The 19702-nt window shown below is 43.0% G+C and overlaps 1 protein-coding gene across 11 annotated transcripts in view; it reads left to right on the forward strand.

Annotated features, from left to right (window-relative positions):
- The window catches only part of ANKS1B (ankyrin repeat and sterile alpha motif domain containing 1B), an 830913-nt gene that overhangs the window by 745736 nt on the left and 65475 nt on the right, over positions 1-19702 (forward strand). For all 11 annotated transcript variants that reach the window (XM_045826440.1, XM_045826441.1, XM_045826442.1 and 8 more), the window contains 2 exons: positions 10441-10548; positions 12816-12995. In XM_045826440.1, coding sequence (XP_045682396.1) covers positions 10441-10548; positions 12816-12995 — 288 coding nt within the window. The remainder of the gene's footprint in view (positions 1-10440; positions 10549-12815; positions 12996-19702) is intronic.

A 19702-nucleotide genomic window follows, 5' to 3' on the forward strand; every position in this document is an offset into this window, starting at 1 on the left:
AGGAGGATTTAAGACTCAAGAATACGTATGGGAAGTCATAGGTACTAATTTATTGTACACAGATAAGAAAGAATATCCTGCTCCCCCGTGAACCTATAGCTAAACAACACTGGGCAGCCAGAGCAGAGCTTCCCTCTGAGTCGCGTTTCTCTTGAAATGTACCGGACACCGTGCAGTTTCTGCATGGCCCACCCTTCAGCCCAGCTGGTAAAGGGCACATGCCAGGAGGCCCGTCGTTTCTGTCTGGAGCAACCTGAGTTACAGCCTCAGGAATGGCCCTATTCATCCTACACTTACGGAATACTGGGTGCTTTCCCCGCATTATTCATTTTTAACAGTTTTATTGCAGTATAATTGCAGATCATAAAATCACCCATTTTAAGTATATAGTTCAGTGCGTTTTAGTAAATTTATACAGTTGTCCAACCATTCATGCAAACTGGTTTCGGAACATTTCCTTTACCCTAAACAGTTTCCTGATGGCCACGACAGTCAGTCTTCGCTCCCCGGGGCCATCTGCCCCAGACAGCCATTCATCTGATCTGCTTTCCCCAGATAGAGTGTTATAGTTTCTAGAGTCATCACATGAGTGGGATCATACAACATGTAATCTTACATGCCTGGCTTTGTCCCTGCTGCAGCATGTGCCCGCAGTCCGTTGCCTTGAATATACTGCATTTTAATTATCTATTCACCAGCTCATGGGACATTTGGATTACTTCCAGTTCTCTGCTGTGATGAAAATTGCCATTTGAGTATTCATTTACAGATCTTTGTGTGGTTATATGTTTTCATTTCTCTCTTGGGTTACTAACTGGGAGGGGATTTGTTGGGTCGTATGGTAAGAAACTGGGTCATAGTGTGAGATATTGGCAATCTCCCCAAAAATAGATTATCGGTTTCATTCTCACTAGCAATATGAGGGTTCAAGTTGCTCCACATTCTCACCACCACCTAGCATTGTCGGTCTTCTTCATTTTAGCCATTCCGATGGGTAAATGGTGAGTCCCAGTTTTATGTGATTCTCCAAGAGATAAGGGAGAAGATAGCCAATGACGGTAGGGGGAACAATGGAAGAAAAGGGATTATTAAAGAATCTGTCTCCCACTGTCATCCTGCTCCCTCATCCTGAGCCTGTCCTTGGGACTAAGAGCAGCATCGGCTTTCCTTAGAAATGCTTCCTTAAGCCCTTCACATCCTGTTCCCTCTACACACCGGCCAAAGCATGCTATCACCCAGTCCTAAAGAGCAGTAGTAACTTTCTGGGCCAGTAGAATACACGGATTTTTTAGACCTTAATTTTAGCTGGTTTTAGATTAGATTTTTGCCTCCTCCCACACCACATTCTCTTATCACAGCTGCTGACCAAAAGAAAAAAAAACAGAATTGACTTGTTTGAATTCTTTGCCTCTCTCCCTCTTTTACCCGCTGATGGAGGGTGTTATGTGCTATTAGACTAGCTAAGTAGCAAGGAGAAGGCAGCAAAAGAGCAGAAAAGGAGACCATTTATGATCCAACCATTGAATAATCAGGCCTTCACTAACCTAGGATGGTCTCTTGAGATGGATTATCTTAAAGCTTCTCTTTACAAATATGGGTATATTTATGTATTTTGCGTATTTCAATTTAATTTATAATATATAGACATATGTTAATATTGAGTTTTGTTAAAGATCATCTTATTTACATTATTGACCACATCGGTCATGTAATAAGGAATCTAAGTTTTATGATCTCAAAATGAAAGGAAATAAGTTGAAAAAAACCCTCAGTAACAATAAATAACCTGTGTAGTTAGCAAAATATAAGCAAAACTGTGGCCTCTCTACTTCTTCAGCTGCAGAGCACTTTTTAAATTTGCATTTATTGATGTTAGAGAGAAAGAAAGAAAAATCAATTTCTTGTGCCACTTACTTATGCATTCACTGGTTGATTCTTGTATGTGTCCTAACCAGGCATCAAACCTGCAACCTTGGTGTATCAAGACAAGGCTCTAACCAACTGAGCTATCAGGCTAAGGTTTGCAGAGCATTTTTATGTATCAATAATAGTGCAAAGAGATTGCAGATATTAAATGCTATTAGCCCATCATCAAATTTCCAAGAATAACTTCACATGTGAATTATAGCACATGTTTCCCTTTTTCTTTTGTAACAAATTTTTCCTTAAGTCATCCTGATGAGTGGCTTATGAGCAATGCAAACCAAATTTTTCTTAAGAAAACTGAATTTGCAGCAAGTTGTACTTAAAAGTAACTTCACAGGGAAATTGGTTAAGAACTGATTGGTTGGTTGGTTTGAATTTTTTAATCTTCCGGAGTAATGTTTATGTGAAAATATAATCAGAAAATTAGTACCTTCATCAAGAGGTAATTCAGAGAGCTTTACAAATAAACCTAAGATTCTCCTTGATTACAAAAGAAGCCTTTCTACCTCCAGAACCCTTAAAATGCTCAGAGGCAATTATACAATTAAGGTCTCTCTTTCCATCAAAGATTTTCTCATTTCTTCATAATTAGTATTTCTTGTTTATTGAAACAGACTATCCTCAGAACACACACACACACCACTACCTGCCCACCCGCCTCGTTCCCACCGTCCTTTGCTCTCTCTGGAGCCATTTAACTTGGAACCTCTTTTCTTCCTCATAAGTTAATACAAGTGCATTCAGATGGCATCTGTCATACAAACTGTTATTTGCTTATTATTCAGTAACAGTTTCTTTGAAAAGTAATAACAAAAGGAAAAGAACATTTGGAAAACCTAGTCAGAGTGATTTTTTTCCTTAGATGAAGTGTCCGAGGTAGAGGAAAGGAGTTACAGACAGTAGAGGGTAAGGAAGTTTTACATCACCCACAGCAACTGAGGTAAAGCAACCAAGGTACTACAACTCAGAAGGAAGAGAAAACTCTCGAGAGTCGAAAGGGAAAGAAATAGGGTATGGGCGCTCTTTGCTTGCCCTCTTTGCCTTCCAGAGACATCTACCCTGCTTCATTTGTTGTCCATGCATAAGGGGTGAGATCTGAGATTTCAGAGATGCCCCTCGAAGGGTGTACACATGTGCTAGGTGCTGTGAGGACCCTATGATGTAGCCACACTGTGTCTGACCTTCCAGAGCTGAGAGTCTGGTTGACTACTAGAGAAATTCAGAGAAAGAGTTTGCTGTAGTCCACGGGGAGCAAGGAAGGCTTTTGGTGGATCTTGATTTCATGCTTGCAAGAGTCTAATGAAAAGAGGAGTGAAGTCTCCAAAATATGCAAAGGTGTTGTGTATGTGGGCCAGAAAGACCTGCAAGACACTGTTGGAGACAGGGGAGACTGGCTAGAGTCGAAGGAATTATACATAATAGGAGAGAGGGCTGGAGAAATGAAAGGCATGGTTCTTAACCTAAAATCTATGCAGAGATATCCATAAAATTGTACATTTACATAACAAAGATAATATTCAAAATGTTGCGGTTAGGGTTATTCAAGGATAGAGTAAGAAAGTTTTAAGTTTCTGTTATACTTAAGAGAGAAATAATGCCATAGTTCAGTGCTTTGTAATTTCCTGAGCAGCTTCCTAGTCATTCTTATTCAATCTACAGAACTCTCTTTTAGTCTTGGAAGGCTGTGTAGACACATGTATTTGTTAGATGGGTAGATGGTCCGATGGATGGATATGGATATGTAATCGATAGAAATATACAAATATACACACACAATTTGAAAACATTTTTCCAACTGCTAGATTGATAGCCCTAGAAGACTGGATTTTTCTCTTCTTCTTTGTGGCTCACAAATTGCAAAGCATAATGGTGTATGTGAAAGACCTTCAATAAATGTTTGTTGAATGAGATTATCATTAACCCTCTTACATTGCAATGCAAAGGTGTAAAAGATCACTTAGCTAGAAGAAGAGTGAGAGGAAAAAAAAACAAATATCGCGACCTTCTGCTTCCACCATACCACTGCCAGACACAGATTATTACAGTCCAAGAAATAAGAGAGGAAATGTCACAGTCGGAATTAGATGCCATTTCAAACTATGATTCCTGGAATTGCGGGAGTGGAAATTGGATGACACATGGGCACTTCTGCCCGGATGCTCTCAGGTGGAAAATGCTTAAAAATTGTAGCCAAGGACGGGGGGAAATCCTTCCCATTTAATTGCAGTCTTAGTCCTGCAGATGAGAGCAAAGCAGATCAACTTCCACTTCCACTTCTGTGCAGGCATTCCAGATGACCAGAAACCCGGGGAACACTTGCGGTTTTGTTGGAAGAGGCCACTCAGAAGCCAGACAAGCCATCTAGGCTTGCGTGGGAGCTGCTGTCCTTAGTTGGCAAGTAACTAGAAAGGGAAAGTGGGGACAGTCTACCCCCTTAAAATGGAAGGGGGATTCAAAATGCAGGCAAGGCTGTTTCATCCTAAAGACCATTTAAATAAAAACAAAGTGAAAATCGCTCTCTCAGTAAAATGCAGAAATGAAAAGGATGCTCCGTGATAGCTGGAATGGCTCATGTGCTCAGCAGTGCTGCGTGTGTAAGCTCTGGGGGACTCCAGCTACATGTGTTATTTCACGTCTGTCAGCTGAATCTGAACTCCAAAATAGCACAAATGCAGAATGTGACACTGAGGAAGATTACGTGGATTCGCCATTTTCCCTGGAGGCCCTGGTCCAGCCGGCAATAAACAGACTGAGATTTCAGGCGGAACATAGAGACTTGACTTTCCTTCGTGACTCATGTGCATGCATTCTTGAGGTTTTCATTGGTGTTTTTCATATCATGTCTAAGCAAATGTGGCCATGAAAATGGAAATTGTAGGATGATAGGATTTTTTTAAGGACGTAGAATGTTTGATACCCAGAACAGAATCACAAACTAAATTTCCAACAACAAGGGGGAATGGTTAGCGAATTTTGACATGCTTCTCTAAAAGTGATAATATGCTAATACGGGGTCACTTGAAATGTCTGCTGAGAGTCTTTAGCTTTAATATCGGGCAAAAAAAATTAAGGGGAAAATTATATTTACAGTGTGACCATTACAAAGCATAATCAGGGGGACAAAATGAAAAGAAATACACCAAAATGCAAATAGACCGTGGATACCTTGTTCTCTTGTTTTTCTGTATTTTCTGTCTCTGCCATGGGAAAGCAGTATTATTATTATTATAATCGAAACATTGTTCAATTTTTAAAAAACAGATGAAGAAAAAAAACAATGGTTCATCTACATCACCTTAAATTTAACATGCGTAATTTGCAGCACATTAAATTTTAAAAGGGAAACATGGAAGTCTAGGTGCCCTGGCTTTTGGTGCTGCTGCTCTGATGGGAGCTCTTCAGTGCAAGGGTAACGTCATGGAATCATCTAACAGAATTCCCACAGCTAAACCCAGACACATAAATGACAGTGACATAATATTATAGCATTGTCACTGTGCAAAGGCATTCTCCTAGTGCTGGAATTTGCGATGGGGTTTCTGCAGTTCTTCCGTTTAATTGACACTGCAGGAAATTTGTGGAGGTAGCTCCTACTCTGACGAATAGGAACCAACACTCAGCAGACCCATGCTGCTTCAATAACATTCCTTGCCTTTGACCCACATTTCTCATGATAGTTGTAGTAAAAACCATTAAGAAAACATGCAGTAACTTTTATCTATTGGAACTGGCAGTTGGAACCCTGTTCTTATGCTCATGTGTATAATAATTTTTTCTTAGTTAATGGTTGGACACTGTAGTTATTTGTGCTCGATCTCTCCAAGTTTCCCCTTTGAGTTCTCCAAGTAATTTGTGACAGAAATTCAATAGCGTTTTTTGAGTTGAACTGAATTTTGTCAATATCTTAGAGTAACTAAATCCCCAGTATATCACCATTGCTTTACCTTTTGCTGTGGCTGGGCTCCGTGTGCATGCAGTGCACCCACACAGTAAGGACAACCGTACAGATTTTTTCCTCTACCACAGTAACCATTGCTCTGGCTTCCCCTCCCCCCACCTCCAGCTTTTTGAAAACTGAGTGTTTGTAAACTGACTAGTCATCAGTCATGGTACCTGGGGCGGTAAGAGTTCACTACTTCCCTACCACTTATAATGATGACAGTGATGGTCAAATGTTAAGCTGCTGTCACTGAAGGCAAACCCAACTGTCCTTGGACTTGACTTGTCCATAATGGCTATCTTTCTTTGGAATCCTCTCTGTGATAGTCTTGCTGATTGGATTTCATATTGTTGAGTTGGAAGACAAATGTCTCCCTCCCTGCCACTCTCCTATTAGACAACTGGGACTGACTGCTGAGTTGATGAGACTTCCTGGTCTTTGTCTATATAGGTGTCCCCCACTACATGAAAATAGAGCATTCCTATGAGCCCAAATGGCACAAGGCAAAGAAGAAATTACCCTAGAACACATCTTACCAATAACAGACGCACAAAATAAGTGGAGATAGAGCACAGATGCTCACAGAGTCCAAAGCTGCGGCGGGTTGATGCTGAGATACAGAATGTGGTTCCCGGGGAAGGAGTTTGGCGGGCCACCCTCACTGCTTGGGGTGTGTGCTGCCTCTGTAACAGCTCTCTGCAAAACAAACACTACTTTTGAATTTCACCTTTTTATGTAAAAGTAGAAATCCTCTTCAGATTTCTTAGCAACAACAGGCACAAATGAAGGTCTGTCATAAAAGCAAAGTGGTGTAAAGCGAACTTTTCGAAAAGCCGCGGATATGTGTCTATGCATTTCACAGGGAATTCTGCAGGGTACCTGCTTGCGCTCTTCTGGTCTGGATTTAGCACTGCAGTAAGCCTCGCCCAAAACTGAAAGTCTGTGATTTTAATGTTTCTCAGATGGTCACGACCCAGTTTAAATGTTTTGAACGTGACAACTCAAAATAAAAAGCACCATCTTAAGACATATCATAATGATATGAGCAGTGGTGTGGCTGAGGTATAGGGGTTAATACCAAGAGGAAAAGCATGGTGAGTGGGAAAGAGCAGGCTAAGAGTCAGGTGCAATCCTGGCCATGACCTGTCAGCAACGTGACCACAGACAAGGTTGAGTCTCAGGGTTTGCATTTCTAAAATGGGAATGATAATGTTACCCACATATAATGCACTTGGTGCAGTTTCTAAAACAATTAGAACGTAGAACGAGAGCATAGCAAATGTTTAGTAAGTAATAGTTATCATTATCTTTTGTGATACGTGGTCATTTCTAATAATTAAGGAGTTACCCAAATGTTCTTGATGTGAATCATCACTGTATGTTAAATTTTTCATTTTATCTATCTGTCTGCCCGTCCATCCTCTTCTGGGTAGTTCTGTGAGGACACAGCAATGGGGCTCCAGCAAATGGCTCAGCTTACCTCCTACCACAGATTAAAGGGTGTCATGGAAGAACAGCAAACATTCTTTCAGGTTAGGTCTAGTATTAAACCAATAGCTAGAGACTGGATCCATTCCCATCAGTACATATCACTTCGATGAGGGCTTTTCCGAGGTTAGCCACGTCTCTTCATGCAAAGCACAAGCAAATTTGTTTGACATGATCAGCTAGGAAATTGTCCAGGTGTCTGTTTCTCTGGATCAGGGTCTCTGTGCATCCTTCGAGTCCGTTAGCTGGAATAAGCACACCAGCAAGGCTGCATCTTCTGTGTGCCGGAAACTCTGCTGGTGATTCTCACAATTTCATCCTTCATCTTCCCAGCAACATTTGAGATTGGCATCAACCTTCTCACTTTATAGGTGAGAAAATGGAGACCCAGGGAGTCAGGTCACTCACCTGCAACTGAGCTGTGAGAGCGTAAACCAGAAGTGGCAGCAGAGGTCACACCAGCTCAGTTTCAGCAGTTATTTGTTGTTCAGTGTCCATTACTTGGCAGGATAATTTTGAATGTCTGTATTCCTCCAAAAAGCATTTCCTAGCAGGACCCAGATAGCACCCTCAGCATCAGATCCAATTACCTACTGGGAGAAAGGCCGTGGAGATTTTCTGGAAGGAATTTACTGCTATCTCCAATAGAAGCCTTTGGCAAAATAAGAATAAGAAAATGTAGTGTTTTTAGACTAACATTACCCTTTTCCAACATATTTTGTATTTTTCTGAAATGAGGAAGTTCTTTGATCGTAATGCTTGAAAAAAAGAAACAATGCAAGAATACACAGGCATTTATCTGGATCATATAAACAGCATTGCCTGCAAATTAGCAGCACGGGGATCACGTTACTTAGTATATTTGTAAATCATCTGAAAGAAGGAGTTTATGGTGAAATTCCAGATTTGCAAAAACTGCCAAGCTCCTCCAGGTAGCAAAATGCCAGGCTGACTAATACAAATGCAGAAAGAATACACAGGGCTATGCAAGTAGGCAGAAGGATGGCAGATGGGCTTCTGTGTGGACAACTGTAAAATAAGGAATTTAGGGAGAAATAATTCAAAACCATCTTCCCAAGATTAAAGGACTTTGAACTATCAGCTCTAACCGACTTAAGAGATTTTACAGTGTGTGTGTTTGTCCCTAGTTATTCCTACTGTAGCTAAAAGGCTGGAATGAGGAAGGCTGGCCTTTTAGCTACAGTAGCTAAACCTACTGTATACCTATAGTATACCTACTGGTATACTAAAAGGATGGCCTTTTAGCTACAGTAGGAAATCAAAAGTGGTTAAGAAATCAAATGTGGCTGAGAGGGACATGTGAAAAGGAAATTAAAAGCAGAAAATAGTATCCTGTTCAAATGTAAAGCCATGGTTCACTTATACCTGGAATATTGTGAGCATTTTTTTTCAACAAACTTTAAGCGGCTGTGCTAGGGCAAGAGACGGCACAGAGAAAGAGCACCAAAATGACCCCAGGGAGACCTGCCCTGTGAACACAAACCGCAAAGATGGAGGTTCATCAGCCTGGAAGGGTGACGGTTTGTAAAATCACTGGGATGTGGTGCATGTGGACAGTATAAGTGCTTATTTAAAATCTAAATAAATATAGGCAGAAAAGTCAATATGCTAATTGACAAATAGGCAAATAAAAATGCAATGTTCATATAGGATGAAAAGCCCAAAGAAATGCTCACCCCACCCCCCTTGAAAAGAGAGAAATTTTTTTAAATCGTTTACCCAGTGGGTTGTATACTTTAGGAATCAGTTACCCAGAAATAGTTGCTATCTCCTGGAATGGTGTGTGGGCAGGGGAGGGGTAAATACATTTCTTGTGAGTGCATTTATATGTTGTATTAATATTTGGAGATCTGCCCAAACTTTGCAGCTTACCTTGGAGTAGAACAAGCTTTGAAATCAGCAAAACTGATTCAAATCCCAGTGCCACCTCGTACTGGCTCTTGGATAGGCAACGTAACCAGTCTGACTAACCCTCCGTCTCCTCGTCTGTAAAGCAAGAAGGGCCCCTTCCAGATACAGGGGGAGGGAGGATTGCGAGGGGCAGCACAGGCAAAGCTCCAGGAAGGGTAGGAATAGAGGCTCTTTCCAAATCTTAACTCTCTTTGTCAATCTCGTCTACCAGGTGCCCTTTGCTGCACTGTCAGACATAAAATCCCATCCCAGGGAGACTGAGAGTCCCCCAAGTAGGCAGTGCTTGATTATAACCCTACTTTGCTGCTTGTATCTATATTAACATCCATTCTTCCCTGCTCACTGAGCCCCTGTTATTTCAGGCATTGCTTTAGGAGTTGGGGAATAGCCATAAAGGCACACCAGGACCCTGCTCTCAGGAAGCTCCCTGCGGGGGAGAGGCGCACAAACACTACCCCATAAATAATCTCAGAGAACGAGAAAAAGAGAAACACAGAGCAGAGCTCGATGGTGTTGGGGCCCGGCACTTTTAGTGAGGACGCATGGGGAGGCCCTTGTGAGGGGACAGCACCTGAGCAGTGCCTGGAGGGACAAGAAGGTGCGTCCTGCGACAACCTCAGGCCCAGCATTCTGGGCAGATGGACAAGCAGTGGTAGAGGCCCCAAGGCGAGAATGCATACTGAACAAACGGTCAAGGAAAAGAGAAGGCCGGTGTGACCGAGCAATGGAGGGGAGGGAGGCAGGGACAGGGACAGACAGTGGGCAGCCAGCCCTGTGGGGCCTGGAGGCCAGGTGAGGACTCAGGTTTTATTCTAAGAGCAATAGCAAGCCATGGGAGACTTCAGCTGGGGAAGGGGAAGACTTGACTGGTGCTTTTGAAGGGTCTCGTGGCTGCTGGGTGGAGGACGGGACTCTCGGGCAGCCTGCGCAGAAGGGGCACCGTCTCTGCGTTCTCTTCCTGCCCCCAGTTCTCTGCCTGCCGCTCGAGACTGTCTCAAGCGGTTCTTTCTTTCCGGACTCGAAGGTTCGCAGTGACCTCACACATCTTTCATGGTGCAGAGGCGCAAGTCGCCTCTGATTCCTTCATCTTTCAGGACATAGCAAAACTACTTTTCTCCAATGAAATATTTGACCCAAATGTCTGTTTGTTTCAGGTTTTAAAAATCAATTTGATTGGCCACAGGAAACGTATTTTGGCATCTCTGGGAGACAGGCTGCACGAGGATCCACCACAGAAGCCCCCTCGGTCCATCACCCTCAGGGTAAGCGCTCAGTATATCCGTTTTCTTCTCCACTCGTGTACCCCACATTTACTCTGGGCTGTATAACGAAACAATGGAAGCAGTGGATCAGGAAGTGCAGGCTGCTTTGCGCATAGCTTACCGTGCCCGTATAAAAAACAGCCCCACTTCTGATCGTGTTCGGTAAGACAAGATTTTTATTCTTTTCTGGTTAAATGCATATTTTTGAGATTTAGATACACACCAGACAAACCTCCACCTTTAAAGAACCCCTCCCGCTACTCCACCCCACACCCTTGCGCCGAGAGAGAGGAAATGAGATTTCTGTCAAACTTCTCAAACCCACAGAAAGAAAATCATTCAGAGGCCACAGTTAAGTAAAGATCAATTTAAAATTAACCTGAGGGTCTTCTGGGGTTTTTTTTTTAAGAAGTAAATTTCCCAGCTTTACCTACTTCAAAAATTAAGGATAGAGAAGCTAGAACTTTATTGAATAAACTATTTCAGCTATATATTTTTAAGGTTTTGCTTATTTATTTACTTGTTTAGGGAGAGAGGAAGGGAGGGAGAAAGAGAGGGTAAGAAATATCAATGTGCGGTTTCCTCTCACATGCCCCCTACTGTGGGCACCTGGCCTGCAACCCAGGCGTGTGCCCTGACTGGGAATTGAACTGGCCACCCTTTGGTTGAGCAGGCCAGCACTCAGTCCACTGAGCCACATCAGCCAGGGCTCAGCTATATTTTAGAATTATGGGTTAGCAAATCTAGAGAGAAGCCTTAGGTGGGGGAGAGAGAAATACAGTGGAAAGGGAAGGGAGGCAAGATGGAAGAAACAGAGAGAAAGAATGAGAGAGAGGACCATGGGCAGAATGGAGAAGCCCGTGGTCAGTGGATTTCAGAGGCCTGTAAGAACTTTCCTAAAACTCGTCCAAGAAGCTGGATTCTCCAGGAGCCGTTGGAGAGTTCCAGCTCTCTCCTCTTTATTGAGTCCTACACTTGCTTGCTTCTGATTCCCTTTCTGCAAGTGGTAGAAGAGGCAGTGATGATAAATGGTGAGCACAGAGTGGCACGGAGGCGGAACAGCCAGCGACGGGATGCGGGAGAATGCCTCTTATCGGGGAACGTCAGCAAACCGCATCACCACTGCCAAGCAGAGGGTCGGGCAGGAGGGGAGGGGAGCTGTTACGACTTGAGTCTGACTCACTTGTAAAGAGGAAAATGAACAAAGATTTCAGGACATCTGAGAGAACAGGCTCCGGGAGGTAGCCCTTAGGAAAAGTGATTATTGAGGCAATTGGGATACCCTGGGACATTTGGAGGCTAGTTAAGGGCTTTGGGGACAGTATGAGTAGAAATGGGACCTATTTTTCTCCCTCAGTAAGAGGAGTTTCAAATAAATTGGGAGAAAAATTAGGCTTTCTAGTCTTGCCTTCGTCTAGCTACAGAAAAAGGGAGAAAGATGGAGGCACTGGCAGTATAACCATCCTGAAATGACTGTTTATAGGACTTGTCCCCTGTCCCCTGCCACTTACTCGACTCCCTTTCCTTCCCCTCCTGCACCCGTCCCTCTGACTCCCTGGAAGAGATTTAGGAGAACAACACAGAGATTCCCAAGAAAAAGTGCAGAACCTTAATTTGTCAAAGGAGGTCCAGAACGTCTGGGGCAGGTCTGGGAATCAGTACCTGCCAACCGGCCTCTTTCTTGCAAACACTAGGGTCCAGCTGTAAGCTGCCCCTTGTCTTCCTTCTGACCAGTTGCCCCAACCTGGGTCATCTGTGCCACTGAAGGTCATTGTGTGTGTCACCCTGCTGTCTGCACGTGCGAGATGCCCCTGTCCATACTGTGTCTTGTGCCCCACCGGACTGCCAGACCACTCCCTGAGGGAGGATCAAGCCCCACCCTCCCCATTTTAGCATCTTCGTCATGAAATATGCCAGGAGGAGGACTGTCTGTCCACGTGAGGACACAGCTCCTTCCCTTGTAACACACAGGACAGCGTCCAGGCTGCCCGACATCTATGTCCTCTCCCCTGAGATCACCGACTTGGCTGATGTAAGAAAACAGCTGATTCTTTATGCTTTAAGCCTTTGGCCTGAGATCCTTAGGGGGGAAAGGTATTAACTAGATGACACCATTCATAAAATGGTGGAAGCCACCCATTCCTTCGCAGTTGATTCAAAAATGAGTCCCCAGCCCCGCCATTTGTCTTGTTCAGTATTTCACAATTTTGCAACCAAAGCTTAGCCGCAAAAACGTGGTATTTACTTCATGATGTATTTCCATTCAGGAACCCAGTGGTAATCACACTCCTCCTCAGTTGTCTCCATCACTTAGCCAAAGCACTTACACCACTGGTGGCTCCCTAGACGTTCCTCACATTATCATGCAGGGCGATGCAAGGAGGAGAAGAAATGAAAACTACTTTGATGATATTCCCCGATCAAAACTGGAGAGGCAGATGGCCCAGGTAAGGTGTTAAAAGCCTCTGTGACGTGTTTGCCTTTCACCCGTACCAAGTAATGCTTTCTGATGCTGAACGATGCCTCTTGTCCGCACCAGCTGGGATTTTACCATTTTATGCCATGGCTCTCATTCCCTGCTCACCTGAACTAGACTGAATCAGACCTTCCTGGGAATGGAAGGTACACGTAGGTTCTTGCTGTTCATTCCTACTGCAGAAAGGATGTCCGATCTCATTGCGTCCAGAAAGTCTTGGCCCTAAAGGGAATAATTACTGTGCCAGAATCAAATCGTAATGGAAATGAATAATAATGAAAGCCTAGATTATAAAATGTAAATCGGCTGGATGACAGGGCAGAAGTCGGAGGAAAGTATTAACTCCGGTGATGTTAATTTCCTCCCCAGTTGACACACTTGTGTGGGGTTTTACCGTTGGGACTAGTTGCATCATCTCGTGCTGTCACCTTCAGTAGCTGAAGATGCTGCTGCTGCCCAACACACATCATGGAAAAGAGAGCTCTGTTGCATTTGGGCCTTTCCGAGTTTTGGTACGGATGTCCGTGTCTGGGCTGTCCTCACACGGCTGCTCAGAAACTTGAGTCAGCCATCACCAAACAGGGGTGCCGTTCGTAGAAGCACAGTCAGAGGGACAACTGGCCCTATCGTTTTGCTCTGAGATTCAAAGATAGGGACTTGTTGACAATGATTGGCAGATTCAACTCTTTTCGTCCTCATTCTAGGTTCAGACTGATGTGTTAAGAGGCTTCTCTCTGCCTCCCACACCTAAGATGAAAATCTCTAGGTGAAAATTTGACTGTAATTGCTTTGCCATGGTTGTTAAATATTTTTCTCAACTGTTTGGTGAGATTCTGTTTTTAAAAGCCTTTGGTAAACATTCTGCGCTGCCACTCACAAAAGAAAAAATGTGAAGAGAATGTTCTGGAAACCATGGCTATTCTGCCTGCAAATGCCCTGGGAAGAAAAGGCCTGATATATGGTGTCTCCTTTTAGCTCCCTCAATCCTGAATTGTTCTCGGTGTTCTTTGTGCAAGGAATGGTAATGTTGGGATTACGGAGAATCCTTTATTGAAGGGAAATGGAAAATGTAGGAGAGACAAGAAAAGAATAATTTTCCCTTTCTCTCTTGTTAAGTGTTGCCTTTTAATCCTTATTACTGTTTTCAGTGATGTTCTTTTAAATAAAGAGTCTGAAAGCTTTTTTCCTCAAGCTGTTCATATATTTCCTGCTACTTGTTAGGATTCGTGAATCACACATGTGCTTAAATCTCTCTAATGAGTGCATTTCAGAGACACGGTACATTTTGACCTTGAACCACGTAGTCTCTATGTATTAATACAAATGGGGGTCTTTTCTGAACCCTGCTCTTCTCTGGGTAAGGGAAGATCATGCTCTGATGAACACTAACTACGACAGACCGTGCTGACTTCAGGAACAGAATCACCCTCTCAGTTGCTCATAGAATTTATGAAATTTCTCCACATAGTACAGTTTTTTCAGAGAGGAAATTAATTGCTCTTTCTCTCAGGTTTGCACACTTGGAGGTAGCCTACCAAGATTGCTCACTTACTTTCTTTGAGACTCAGAGGTCAAGGCGGGAGTACCTTTTGAGTAGCCTAGATGTTTTTCTTGCCATGCCAGTCAGGATGCATCGTGTTCAGGAATCGTCTTGCCCTTGAGAAAATTGAATGAACTTGTATCAGACCAGGTGAGAAAGGCTCCAAAGCAGGAAGAGGGGGCAGACAAGCAGGTGGGTGGGATGCAGTGAGCCACGGAAGGTCTGTGTGAAGGTGCTTCTTCGCCTCCCGTGTGCTGCTCACAGTGACGGAATGACTGATGGTAGACGCAGGCCTCTGTCAGCAACCAGGAGCGAATTAAAAAACTTTCTAAAACCCCACTGTTCGATACAGCACTTTCGCTGCAGAGAAAACAGGAGATGGCACTACAGAAATCTGATCAATAGGAAAAAGGGATTCTGGGATTGCAACTCTTTAGGTTGTGTTAATTGCAGCCTTTTATTTGTTGGCTTTCAGCGTGTTTCCTGATCCAGAAATGCCAGAATCTCATGGAGAAATGAACACTTATATACCCCTTTAAAAGAGTTCCATTTCTGACCTGTCAAGGTATCAAATACTCAATAATCTGGTTGTCGAACAGTTTTATTTATGTGACTTTTCTACCATTCAACCACTCCACTGATTTTTTTCTATTTTTCCTTTTTTCGTATTTTGGGTCATTTGCTGTAATAATTTTTAAAATCCACTTACTTTTTAAAACCTATCATACTCTCTCTAGACCATATTCTTGCTCTAAGTTATGTGCTTAGCCAATAAAGTCGAGTCTTCCTGAAGACGTGCATTAGTGATTAAAATCCCAGTGCGCAGGCAGCCAGTTATTACGCCTCCTTCCCACAGGAGCCCAGTCCCAGCCATTCCTTCCGAGGGGCTTCTCCCCAGAGGCTTACTGTAGTTTGGTTGTTGCATGCCTAACCAGTCTGTTTCTTGCTAGGTTGCTGAAGTCCGTCTTCAGGGTTTCTTTCCTCTTGCTAAAAGACAGGAAGGTGCAGTTAAACAGAATCACCACGACAGAACATGTTTTCAGAAAATGCCCTACTGCATCAGATTTATCGGAGCCCCCACCAGAGGGTTCTGGAATTCCAGCCCTAGGCTCTCGGTGGCTGCAGTAATTCATGGACATTTTAGCTTCTTAAGGTCTGCTCTGCAGATGTTTGGAAATGCTGTGCTTAACTCGGGAAACCAATGCTGAGAGTTAAATTAAGATAAATTTAATGTCCGTTCCACATATTAAGTTCATTTGTGGGCAAATATTTTTTAAAAGGTAACACAGGAGTGGTGTTTAATTACTTGTGTTCAATTTAAACAAGTATTGAAAATATCTGCCTTGGAATACAAGGGATTTGCAGATATTGTGGCTATTGTTTGAGTTTATTCTGATAAAAGCAGCATTCTGCCTCAAATTGTCTTAACTGAATATGTGAGAAATAAGATTGAGTTTAGTACTAATAGCATTTTTTAACCACTAAGATTAATGGTGTAAACACATCTAAAAAATGGGTTTCCCATTATGTCAAAAGCATGGCTTTTCAAGCCCATAATTCTAAATTGGGTACATTAGCTCAGAAGTTCTGAAATGTTCCCCTATTTCCATACACCTAATAAATAAATGTTGCACTCGCATTCACATAATAATACCTTAGTGCATATAGAGCTTTTAAACTTTCAAAGTACTTTCACAGCTGTTGCCTCATTCTAGCACGAACAAGGAGATCCCGAGGAAGACCAGCTCTTAAGTCAAGTGCCGTGGAGATGAGGCAGCAAATGAAAATATGGAAAATATATCAGAAGGAGGAAAATATACTTCCAGTATTTGCAGCCTAATCTTAATCTTTAGGAATTTTCTTGAATGACATTTAGGAGAAGTCAGAGTCTTCCTAAAATGAATACTAAAGGAGAGTAATGGAATTAATAAAGTTTAGAGACCCCATTCTTCAAAGTTATGGAAAGAGTCAGTCCCCCAGTGTGAAACGTAACACCATTTATAGAAAATATTTATGGAAAAGTGAAATAATACTTCTATTTTTACAAAATAAGTCTAAAGAGGAAGAGAAATACATATTTTTGTACACACTTGAGCTTAATATTAATGAGGAAAATTCATAATGTAGAAGTCCTTGTGCTTTGAATACTCTCTTCCAAATAAAAATATTAATATTCCTGGGGCAATGACCTTATCTGATGCCCACGGACCTGCAGCAGGCGCGACCCACATGTTAAAGGCACGGAACCTGAGAAACCGCATAGCTGGGCCTGGTAGCACAGCCAAAGGGAAAACCAAATTAGATCTTGCCTGGAGCAGTGCGTTGGGCTCCATAAGGCTTTGTCTAAACTGCTTCTAAATCACAGAAAGTTGATTCAGTTCAAAGTCTGATGTTTTCTCATCCAAACTGTAGTACTTAATGAGTATGACTAGATCAATTCCTTCTGTATTTGAAAGCATTTTACCTCTTATATTAGTTATTCAAATATTCTTTTTTTATATATTGTTAAAGGAAGAGAAGTGGAAACTGCGCCGGGCAGAAGCCCTGCCCTGGCCAGATCTGAGCCGGGGGTTCCAGATGTGGTGTTTCCGTGAATCCTCACGACGGCGCGTTCTAGGCAGAGGCAGCCCGGCTGGGTGAGCGCTTTGCTCGCCACTGGTGCCTGGCAGAGCAGCACTCAGACCCCGCTGTCCTGGTCCTCTCCTGGCTCCTCCACGGTCCTGATGCCCCGTGGGCTGCCTTTGTTTAAAATGATACAAAGCGTTTTAATAACAGCTCAGCTAACACTAATTTCTCGGGGGCTAGAAAAGATGACGCTTACAGAGACCTAGTGAGCAGATTGGGGATCAAACCGCTAGCAGTTGAGTGGAAACTTACTGGCTCAGCTCATGGTTACCACACGAAACCCTTTACATGCAGAACAGCAACGGTTATGTGTTGACCTTTTCAGTGGGAGCCCACACTGCACTCCTCGGTAGAATTCTGCCCTTCTCCCATGTTCACAGAGAGCTTTGCACCTAGGTGTGGGGATTGCTGCATTTACAGACTTCTTGCATGTGGGGTTTTTCCAAATAATGGAGTCTGTTCCCTTCGTGGCTTCTTCAGTTGCAGTTCTGTTTTGGTTTCTTTCTGGCTGTACCAGGGCGTCACGTGGACTCTCTGGACTTCTGTTTTCTTGTCATAGACAATGTGGGTCATGCCTGCATCTCAGATTTGTGTGCATCAGATAATTCATGTGAAAGCATATTTCAAACTTTAAATCTCTCTCTCTATATATAAATGATATGGCTAGCAATTCAGCTATATCACCCATCAGTCCCTAATTCCAAGGCCCTAATTTATTGTGAGGCCAATCAATGCCAAAGCCATCAGATGGTTATATATAAGCATTCTGTAAAAAACGATCTTTTTGTTCTAGTGTTATCCATGCTCAGAATGCATATTGAGAACGGAATTGGAATTTTCCTCTTTGTTACTTTGCTTGTTTGAATATGAAGGCTGCCAAGGAGCATCTGCTGTGATAGAGGAGGGGTCTGTGCAGGGGGACCATCAAAGCCAGGGGAAGCAGGGGAGATGGAACAGTTCCCTGCAAATACAGGTTCTCAAAGTGTGCGGCAAAGGGAATCTCATAGTATTAACATGCTGTCCCCGTACAGGGTAAGACAACACATTGAAAAAGAAAGGATTAGGGTTTTTTTCCTTAACTGAAATTTAGAACTCATTAGAAATACACAGTACACAAAATTCTTAGCCACAGAAGCATGACCATCTTAGGAAGCCGTGAGGCAAGTGCTTACCCGTCTCTGGAAAAAAAGGAAGCTTGTTCTTTATTCTTTGATACTTTCCCTGGGAGGGAAAGCCTGTTGTGCCTAGAGGTTCTTCCCACTGTTCTGACATTGTGGGGATTTGCAGACTGAACCTTCAGAAAAGAGCACGACTATGTGAAGGGCAACAGCGTTTTAAGTAATTTTTTCCCCAAACCAGACAAGCTTTCTTATCACTGTGTCATATCAGATTTGTTTTAAATGCCCATAAGTTAGTGGCTATTTTTTAATTGAGATTTTTTACTAGCTAGCCACTTCTTAGAAAGGCTCAGCCTATCCAATGGCTTCAACATTTTCTTCCATGAAGGTCTAAAGAGCAACTTCCAATACTTCAACACAGACAGATGATATGTAACCAAAAGAAGAAGGTGAAGAATAAACTCAGTGAGCTATTCCATCAGGAACTGCCAGTTTGACAGTGTGTCGAGCTGGCAAGCAGACACACCAGCTTCAGGGACGACTTGGCACGTGGATGATCATCTGAGCCCTGTTTCAAGCCAGGAACTCGAGACTGCCAGCCACCTGTTCCTTAAAGCCCAAGTGGGAAATGTCGCTTTCGTGCTTGAAACTTAGACCCAGTCAGTGGGTGGTCCACCTTGTTTCTTAATGTGAACAGTTCATTGCCTTTTCTCAAAATCTACGTTGCTCTCCCTGTGACGACTTTGGGAGTGGAAATTCTAATATGACGAGTGTCCTTCAGGCCTCATGTACATGTCACTCTCTGTCCTGTTTATTGGTCTTTAAAAAGTAGTGGGAAGAAGCAGGAGCTTTTTTTAGGGTTTGATGCTTTTCCTTAAAGTCTTGGCTCCTTTATTCCCCATCAAGCCCCTCAGTGAGGCAAATTAGACATCCAGGGGTTTATTCTGACGGAGGCTGGACAGACCACAACGCCTCGGGTCATTCTGCTAACCTTCCTCCGTGCTCTGGGACTTAACCAAGGTGAATGTTTCCCATTAAAACCAGACCATGGATTTTTTTTTAAATTCAATAGAAAAGATCCTATTTTCAACCAAATAAATAAAACATCTGACAATGTGTCAAAACCTTATGTCAGCGCCCCTGACCTTGTGGTATTCCGTGGCTTGCTGACATTGAGCAGCGTGTTCACAAAGAGGCACACCAGGCTGTTTTTCCACTTGCTAAATCTCTCTGGAATGTTTCTCATTATATTCAGTCCAGTTCTTGGGTCCGCAGGTCAGAGTTTTGGTTGATATAACCTGACCTTGCTCCATTTCCAAGGGTAGGAAAATTCTCTTATTCTCCTTCTCCCGCTTCCTTTTCTTTTTTCAGTGTTAAAAAAAAATAGAGGCTTTT

This window comes from Phyllostomus hastatus, unplaced genomic scaffold (genome assembly GCF_019186645.2).
Source record: "Phyllostomus hastatus isolate PE091 unplaced genomic scaffold, TTU_PhHast_1.1 phas_scaffold_755, whole genome shotgun sequence".
In the NCBI taxonomy this organism is placed as follows: Eukaryota; Metazoa; Chordata; class Mammalia; order Chiroptera; family Phyllostomidae; genus Phyllostomus; species Phyllostomus hastatus.